The sequence below is a fragment of the Mus caroli genome, chromosome 11 (assembly GCF_900094665.2).
Source record: "Mus caroli chromosome 11, CAROLI_EIJ_v1.1, whole genome shotgun sequence".
In the NCBI taxonomy this organism is placed as follows: domain Eukaryota; kingdom Metazoa; phylum Chordata; class Mammalia; order Rodentia; family Muridae; genus Mus; species Mus caroli.
The window spans coordinates 117,607,845-117,617,352 of NC_034580.1; the positions used below are offsets into that span (position 1 = coordinate 117,607,845).

Here is a 9,508-nt window from a genome sequence, read left to right on the forward strand (position 1 = left end):
CTGTATAGCCCTGGCTGTCCTGGAACTCACTTTGTAGACCAGGCTGGCCTTGAACTCAGAAATCTGCCTGCCTCTGCCTCCTGAGTGCTGGGATTAAATATTTTCAGTCTTCTATGCACCTTTCAGGCCACAGGGTCCCAGGAAAAAAATGTTATCCTATCTCTGTACCTAGGACTTTGCTGTGTTTGAGCCTCAGGGTTCTCTTGTCCTAAAACAAACACCTGCTTGGCCCTGGATGTCTGTGAACTCAAACCTGCAGTGATTTTGCACACTTTGTCAATGTCAGTCACTATATAGTGACTATCAGAACTCAGGGCAGGAACTCAGACTGAGGTGATTATAAGCTCTGGTCCAACTCTAGCACTGCCTGAAAACGGGCATAGAAACCAGTATTACCTAGAGCTAGATGCCACCCATCCTGGTGAGCACTGCCTGAGTCCCAGGGTTGAGATGGTCTCAGCTGGAACAGTTGGCTTTCTTGGAGAATGGGGTCTCCTGAGCTGTTAGTACTTAAGGAAAGCGTGGTTATATAGTGTGCAATGTTAGTCGGCCATTGTCTAGCTCAGATTGGGACAGCTTCCAAGGGTTCTATGGCCAGTAGCAGGCTTCCCCCTCCCCTTCTTCTTCCTGCTTTGGCATTGGTGCAGCTTCAGAAATAAGACAGCGCTAAGGCGGTGTCATCAGAGAAGGAAGAGCATACCTGACCTGGATGTTATGCCAGAGGCAGACAAGCTCTTAGATGAATCAGTTCTCATTTATGCTGACTCAGGAGAACTGTGGTACCATGGGCTGGAACCCAGACAAGAGTGCATGAGAGAAACTGCCCATGCGCAGGTGAGCCTTGATCCCCACCCAGAAAGGAGAGAACCTGCTGCTGCTCCAGGATAGGTCCACACGAGTGTCCATAGCATTAGCTGCATGTTTACTTGGATTGTATAGTTGCCTTGTGACCTGCATCGGATGTTAAAGACCAGAGCAGTGGGGTATAGTGCTGTTCCAGGGGCATATATAGGGCATATGAGAGGTGATCTCAGCATCTAGGACCCCAGCATGCTGGATTTGGCTGCTTGCCCTGCATCTGCTGCCCCTCTGTCCTTGCTCAGGATATCTGGGCAGTAGCACTACCTCTGATGCTTAGGGAAATCTGGCAGAATAGTGAAGGCCCTACCTCTGACTACAGATGACCTCTCTTTGCCCAGCTGTGTAGGAGAACTGGTTGTGGGGTGACCAGCAAGGGTGAGATTCTGTCTGGTTCAGGGGACAGGTACAGCTCGGGTGTGTCCTGGTTCCATTCCATCCTGGTGGGCTCATGACCTTGGTCATTGCTGTGGAACTCTGGGAGGGGGTGTCAAGTGAGGCGGTTGGTGGCCACAGTGGCATTTCAGACACACACTGAAGAGGAGGGCAGCAGGATACTTTTTGTTGCTATTGCTGTCGGTGGCTCATTGGACTCAGGGTGGAGCCTGCTGCTTCTGAGCGTCTCTACTTATCCTCTCTAAATCCTGCTCTGCTTGTTGCTAATAGGCTTGAGACGCTGCATGGGGCCCCACCGCTCAGGTCTGTTTGCTAGACTCAGGGTTTGGGCATGCCCCTAATGGTGTGAGGGTGGAAGGCCATGTCTTGTTTGTTTGTTTGTTTGTTCTGTTGAGAACAGGGTCTCTCTATTATGTAGCTTTGGCTGTCCTAGAACTTGCTATATAGACCAGACTGTCCTCAGACTCACAGAGATCCACCTGCTTCTACCTCTAGAGTGCTGGGATTAAAGATGTGCACCACCATGCCCAGTGGTGGTCATGTCTTGAAGCTGAAGGAAGCATTGTGCCCTGGAGGCTGAAGAACAAAGGGCGTGGTCTTTGGAGCTCTGGTCAGTTTCTGCCTTGGTGGTTTCTCAGGCCACTGTGATTTTCTTAGGATTATTTTTTATAATCCTCTCTCAACCTTGGGTAAAGAACAGTGTGGTCTTCACTGACTTCCTTGCAAGGATGAACGGTTCAGAGAACCCTTTGGTCATTGTCCTTTGGGTGACACCTGGTAGTGGTGATCATTGGAGAAGCCCAGGCCTTAGCTCCTAGGCCACTCTGCCCATGTGTGTCTTGCATCTCTGCTCCTGTTAAACCACTGTACTTACCGCCTATCATAAGGTATTCTAGAGATTTTTTTTTTTGGAACTATATGTGTCATTCTGGCTGTTCTTATTAGACAGTGCTGCCCACACACCAGTTGGTCTGGCTTACAGGGTCTGCAGACCTTCCTAGCATCCAGCTATTCTTGCCTGTGTTTGCTCTCCCTGCTTTCTGGCGACTGTGCCTAGGATGAGCCCCCACCGGAATCTGTCCCCAGGAGGCTTAGATTTTGTTTTCTTTATCCTCATTTAGTTCCTTTTAGGAACTTTCCTGCCTGATTTCCAAAGTGGCTCCCAGGAAATGCGATGTCAGCATCTGCAGTCTTCACATTCTACGTGTCAGTTGCTATGAACTTGAATCTGATTGATAATTCTTTCGAGATGGAGGTCCTTAGTATCCACATTGAGTTTCTGCAAAAATGAAGCTCAGAATTAGGACACGGATGGCTTCAGGTGGGCCACTAGCTCAGTTGTCACTCATGGTGCCAACTCCTTGAGGTTTGCACATATTTGCAGGATGCCTAGCCTGACAAAGGGACAAAGAGAGCTGAGGTCTCTGCACCTATAACTCACAGAGAGAGCAAAACTTGGGGACTTGTTTCAGGTTACACATCCAGGCCTCGGGTCACTGCCCTTCACCTCCTCTCCACTGGAAGGAGCAGCCCTGGTTCAACTTAGGTAACTCTTCACTGAGGTGCTTTAGGGTAGCTTCTGGGGACCCTCGCCTCCAACTCTAAACACTATGTGGCCTGAATACTTAACCTTTTCCCTAGTGTCTGCTGCCTTTCCTCCTGAAGGGGGGGCCCTCAGGTAGACTGTGGTCACCAGGATAGGGCACAGGTCAGCTAACTAAGATTAACTCCCCAGAGTACTGTGCTCTGAATCTAATGTTGCCCAAAATGTTAGTCCCCAAGGTCTCCTGTATGGCCAGGCCCTGTCTGTGCTCCAGGCCAGACCAACCCATGTCTGCCCGTATAGTACGAGCACTGGTTCCTAGTCAGTGTGAGGATGGGCAGTGTGCTACAGAAGCCACACACCACAACCGCTCAGTGTTGAGGTTCAGGTGACATCAGTGGTGGGGACTGTGGTGACCCAAGCAAATATCACAGGAAGGAAAGGGGCTGCAGGGCAACCAGAGTTGAGGGTGGACATCCAAGGGACCAGCAAACCAGGTTCCAGGAGTCTTTCTCTCCAGATGGAGCTGGCATGGGGGTGGGAGTGTTTCATTTTCTGATGGGCGGGCGGTGCCGATGCCAACAGGTTGTACTTGTCTGGCGGCTTCTCCTTTTCTGATAACTAAATAGAAGCAGAAGTGCTTGCAGGTGAGTGGGTGGGTGGGTGAGTCAGCAAGTGCTCAGGCTGGAGGCACCCCACCCCCTTTCTGGGGTGGGTCCAAAGGATTGGGCCCCAGACACACCCGGCTCAAGGGTCCAAGAGAGCTGTGCTTGATTAGGATGCTGTAAACCCCAAGACTTTGTCTCAGGTTTACTCCTTCAGGACCTGATAAGGCTTCTCTCAACTTCTGTTGGCCTGGAGACACTTGGCTTGCTTGCTTTCCACCCACATGAGTGCAGTCTTGGTTCCCTTGGGGCCAAGTCACCAGCACTTGGGGTCAGGGTATGTGGCCTCTAGGCATGTAGATAGCATTGACCTCTTCAGGACTAAGATGCCCTAAGAAGAGGCCTTCCTCAAAGCCTTTGCAGGAGAATGGCTATAGGGAAAATTGTCTGCGATGTCGTACCACAGGGTTTCTGTTTATTGGAGAACTTGGGCCCAAAGCAGGAAACTGAGGACAAAGTCTTGAGACATAATTCACAGCAGATAACAAGCTTCCATCTTCTTGAATCTACTCTAGTTTGTAGAGAAACTGCCGAGCCACAGTTTCTGTTTCACACCAGGGGAAGTGGGGCAAAGGGCAGGAGGCAGCTATTACTGAAGGAATGAGTTATATAAGTAGTTGACCAGTGAGAGTATATGTACCTCTGGGTTCTCTGTAGGATGCTAGGCCCCAGGTTCTGGGTGTCTCAAGCCTAAGTCCTGTGAATAAGATCAATTTGATGGGCTCTTACAGTATATAACTTGTCCCAAGGCTTAATGAGGCCCAGAGTAGGGGCTCAACTGATGGCCCCAGCCCAAGAACCCACATCCTCAGCAGACAGATTTCCTCAAACATGCCCACTCTCCCACACTCCAGTCAACACTCCCTTTGCAGATGCTAGCCTTGGTTCTTATAAGAAAAGCCCAGGGCAGATGGGCAGAGTGAGATTTCTCCTTTGGGGCTGTGATCTGGGGAGTAGACATCAGGCTGCAGTAGGGGGTCTGCTTTGCATTGAGATACCCACACCATTGTAAGCTGTGGGTGTGGAAGCTGCAGGAGGGTACCTTGGTTGGGTAGTATCTGCTTGTGGTTTCTGTTCATCTTGGGGTTAGTTTTGTGTTGTCACAGGTTTGTAAGAACAACTTTGTTTTTAGAGTTGTTTATTTGGAACCACACTAACACAATGAGCGGCGTGGCATTCCTTCTCTTTGTCTGGATGCATGCTATTGCAGCTACAGTATGAGCTATGCGGGCCAAATGACCCCTTGGAATTAGTGGCTGGCTTGTCAGAAGTAGGTCTTCGGCCTCCTTCTTTGCTGATCACTAGCATGGTAGAGTTGGAGTTGGCAAGAGGTCTCACCATGATTTTATCTCATTTAACCACGAACCCTCACACAGAGGCCAGGGAGGCAGGCCTTTTGTATTCTGCAGTGTCAGGATTGGGGAGGGTCTGTAACTAAGCAGTGCTGTCTGGGATATATTTTTACCCTGTTATCCTGTCTTTCCTCCTCAGCCCCATGTCGGCCTTGCAGTGACACTGAGGTCCTCCTTGCCATCTGTACCAGTGACTTTGGTAAGTCTGTTCCTGTGGTTGTCTTCCCAGGGCTTTCCCAAGTCAGCATTGATTTCTTGTATGTGTGTGTGTATGGGAGGGTGGGTTGCTGAAGCTGCTGAAGCTGACTTCACCCTGCAATCACAGGGAGTAGTGCATTGTGTATACACTAAGGTGAGTCTGCACACCATGCATTCAGGCAGAGGTGGTGTTTGCATTCTAGGTGTGTCAGTGTGTTCTCACTGTGCATAGCAGCTCACAACCTCCTGGGGACTCTGGAAGTCCTTCAGTTCCCAGTAAATTTTCAGAAGTGCTTTGGGAACATAGCTCAGAGGGCAGCCTGGTGTGTCCCTGTGCCAGCCCCAGCCCAGAGCTCGGCTCATTCTTCATCTAGGTGGTTGGGGTATTGAAAGCCCCTTTGGAGTCAGGGATGTTTTCTGAGGGTTGGAGGCTCCTAGCCAGAATATTTGCACAGTGTTCTTCTTAGACCAGGGGTAGTCCTTGCTGAACTGCTGCCATAATAGTGGCTACATTAAGCTGGGGTCCAGCTGGCTTGTGCTCAAACCCTCATCCAAAAGCCAAGAGCTGTCACTTAGTGGAATCTTGACTCCTTACTGCTCCACTCTCCAGGCCCTATCCAGCTACCTTGTACAAGTTGCTCCCTGTCACCTCCCCTCTCATCATTCTTGTCCTTTGAGCTGCACTGTGGCACCTGATGGGACCCAGAACTACAAAGCATTTTGCTTACTTTCTTGTTCTTACCTGGAGAGCATGTGCTGTGTAGCCGATGCCCAGTGGCATATCTTTGTCTGACAGTATCAATATCGCAGACTTCTGTTCATCATTGAACTTTCAAAAGGCTGCCATGTGACTAGAGCAGATTCACGTCCAGCTCTAATGCCTTTAACAGCCAGGCACATGCCCAGTGTGACATGTGCTGTGTGCCTGCCATTGCTGACAGAGCCCATTAGATTTGCTGACCTCTGTCTTCTTCTTCTTCTACAGTTGTCCGAGGCTTCATCGAGGACGTCACCCATGTACCAGAACAGCAAGTGTCAGTCATCTACCTTCGGGTGAGCAGGCTTCACAGGCAGAAGAGCAGGGTCTTCCAGCCAGCTCCTGAGGACAGTGGTCACTGGCTGGGCCATGTCACAACACTGCTGCAGTGTGGAGTACGACCAGGGCATGGGGAATTCCTCTTCACTGGACATGTGCACTTTGGGGAGGCACAACTTGGATGTGCCCCACGCTTTAGTGACTTTCAAAGGATGTACAGGAAAGCAGAAGAAATGGGCATAAACCCCTGTGAAATCAATATGGAGTGACTTGCAGGGTGACACAGTACTGTTGTCCTTCAGATGAGCCATGGTTTGTGGTCTCAGTCGCTCTATCAGATCCTGATAGAGATTGCAGACTGGTGGCATGGGCCCAGCCTGGTGCTAGAACTGGGAAGGTACATGCTGCTCTGACCCCTTAGGTCCCAGCCAAGGATGCCCTGACCCATTGGAACTGCTGTAAAATGCAAACTAAGTTATTATATTTTTTTTGTAAAAGATGCCTTGGTGTGCCATTTAATAGTGTTTTTACAAAGTTATTTTCAGGCATTGGATTTGGCCTGATATATTGGTGGGAGCTAGGTTATGGTGCGCAGTGATGGCTATGGGTCTTCCATGGCTATGGCTCAGCCTTGTTATTCCTGTGATGGAAATGTATGGAACAAATACTTTCTAATTTCCCCTTCATTTTATTTTCTATTTTAAAAGACCATCTTTGCCATTGAGAACCTTTCCAGACTGTATGGAGGCTGCTCCCATTCCAGAGAGTAAAGACCAGGATCTGAGACTAGTATTACATCCATCTTAACCCATCAGATGGGTACCTGCATTGAACCTTCTCTGCTCAGCTATGGCCTGCTGTCCCAAGACCTTTTGCTCTCTGGACAGTTCCAGATGGTGCTGCTTGGCTTAAGGGACTTGTTCCTCCCTTGCTCCTACCAGGCCACTGTTACTTTCTGCATCTGTCCCACTGAACCAGTCTTGTCCTTTGACCCTGAGTTTCCCCAAATGCACACATCAAATCCCTGAATACCAAGGGACTAACCTACTTAATGGCCCATTTCTTCAGAGGGTGTGGGTTTTCCCTATAGTAAGAAAATCTCTACAAGTTGAAGCTTAAACAGTAGGCTTTCGTTCATACAGTCCTGGAAGCCAGAATGGGTGTGAGCAGAATCACATTTCCTCCGGAGACTCCCAGAGGGACTTTATAGCTTCTGGTGACTCCAGGAATCCTTGGCTTGTAACGATCTCACTCCGGCATTGCTTTCCCTGCCATGTGACTTCTGCCTTGTATGTGAGGGCCTGTATCAAATCTCTGTCTTAGGAGGATACAGATCATTGACTTAGGGCCCACTCCGGTGACCTCACCTTCACCTGAAATTTACTCTTATTTCCATTTAGGTCAGAGGCAAAGGCTGCAAAAAATATCAAATCTGGAGAAAGATTCAATGGTTAGGCACTTGCTACTCTTACAAAGGACCTGTGTTTGATTCCCATGTTGGGAACTCATGTTAGGTGGCTTAAAATTCCCTATAACTACAATTCCAGGGGATCTAGCAACCTCTTCTCGCCACTCACAAGCACACACACACACAATTAAAAACTAAACAAAACAAAAAACCCAAAGAATATTTATTCCAATATAGGGAGCTAGGGGTGGGCTGCATTTCATCTGTGTATCCTAGCTCATGGGCCCTGTCCTGTTAAGAGTCCTGGCTAGGATCTCATCGGTTCTTGGAGTTGCTGCCTCCTGTTCAAATTCTGACAACTCTGTGGCCCCTACCAGTTCCTAAGGCATGTTGGGGTATCCCCTCCCCCTCCAGCTATGGGCCTCAGGGGCAAACAGACCCAACAATTGTGTTTATTTATTCATCAGGTGCTTGTTCCTATTCAGCGTCTGAGGCAAGACCTAGGGGAGATTGATCCAGCCTGTGAGTGGCAAGCTGACGTGCTAGCTTAGGTGTGCACACTCCAGTGTTTGCCAGCTCAGTTTGCACTGGTACAGGTCTACAGGTCACAACAAGAGACAGGTGCCCACGGGTGAAGATGCGAACGAATCAGTAGTCTGTGAAGGGCTGGGCCCCACCGTGGCTGCTGATTAAGATACCTTATGCTAGCAGGACTAGGTCACACAGATGCCATGCCCAGTCGAGCCCCTCCCAGCCCCTCCCCTCAGCCTACAGGGAAGCTGCAGAACAGGATTGGTGGGCTGGCCACCACCTGTCTCTACAGGAGATTGGGGTCAGACTTGCTTGGGTTTGGCTTTGGATGCACCTGGGAGTGAGGCTGCTTGTACAAGATGAGAGAGAGCAGGGCTTCCCAGGTGTGAAAGTGGCCTCTTTGAAAGAACCTTTGCTGGAGCTGGCAGGGCCCAAGGGGCTGGGGCTGAGAGGTATTGACATCACTTGTGGACAACTTATATTTAACAGATATGTGTAGGTGGACACCCGGTTCCTTGTAGGAGTTTCTCTTTCTATGGCTGAGACTGGTTGTTACTGGAACAGAACCAGCGTTGGGGTAGAGCCATCACACGGGGTGAAAGCTGCCTCCCCAGAGAACATACATCATGAAGTAGTGGGAGCTGCTCTGTGACTCCAGCCAGGGGAGCAATGTAGAAGCTCAAGTCCTGGACCACCTGTGCCCCAAATTTCACCAATTTTTACCATATTTCTCTGCCTCCATACTGTCCCCTTCTCCATGCTGTTCCCTGCACTCTCCCCTCTGTCCATACCCTTCTACCCTCTACTGCCCCCCTCCCTTGTTCCAGCCCCATATACAGCCCCCACTGTTTCCTCTCCCTCCTTTGTCCCTTTCTTTTGTTTCTTCCATCTGCTTTGTGTCCTACCCCTGTACTGTCCTCATCTCCCTCACTGTCCCATTTCTCTGCTTTGTCCATTTTACTCTCTTACTCTCCTATCTCTGCACCGTTCCCTCCTCCTGTACCATCCTCTCTGCTGCCTTTTCCTTCATCCCGCTGATCTCTTGCCCTACCCTGTACTGTCTCTGCCCCTTGCTAGCACTGTCCCCTCTACTGTCCACACCCCCAACACTGTCTACTCGCCTTGCTCTGTCCCCTGTCCCTTTCCTACCTACCCTTGCGCCCTTTCCTGTTGCCTTATATGATGTCCTGGGCTGTAGGCACCAAGCCCAGACACTGATTCTTCTACTTCATTTTCTCTTTTAAGCCCGTGGACCAGACCTCACTGTTGGTTGCATCTCCTCTCTGTGTCCCAGCTCACAGGCCCTGTTCTTAGAGTTGCTACATTCTGGTCAAGTTCTGAGAACCGTGAGGCCATTCCCAGTACCTCGAGCATACTGGGAGAGCCCAGCTTCATTGGGAGGCTATGACTTGCCAAGTTCAGGATATGAGGACAGCCTCCTGTACATGGGCAACCCTTTCCATTCCCAATACCAACTGGGGCTTCATGTTACAGATAGGAAATGGAAACATATGTGAGTGC

At 49.9% G+C, this 9,508-nt stretch overlaps 1 protein-coding gene across 2 annotated transcripts in view; it reads left to right on the forward strand.

Annotated features, from left to right (window-relative positions):
* Nucleotides 1–6,547, forward strand: part of Metrnl (meteorin like, glial cell differentiation regulator) — a 36,415-nt gene extending 29,868 nt beyond the window's left edge. For both annotated transcript variants that reach the window (XM_029483112.1, XM_021177784.1), the window contains 2 exons: nt 4,954–5,013; nt 5,998–6,547. In XM_029483112.1, the coding sequence (XP_029338972.1) occupies nt 4,954–5,013; nt 5,998–6,317 (380 nt within the window). In that variant the 3' untranslated portion in view covers nt 6,318–6,547. The remainder of the gene's footprint in view (nt 1–4,953; nt 5,014–5,997) is intronic.
* Nucleotides 6,548–9,508: the final 2,961 nt, after the last annotated feature.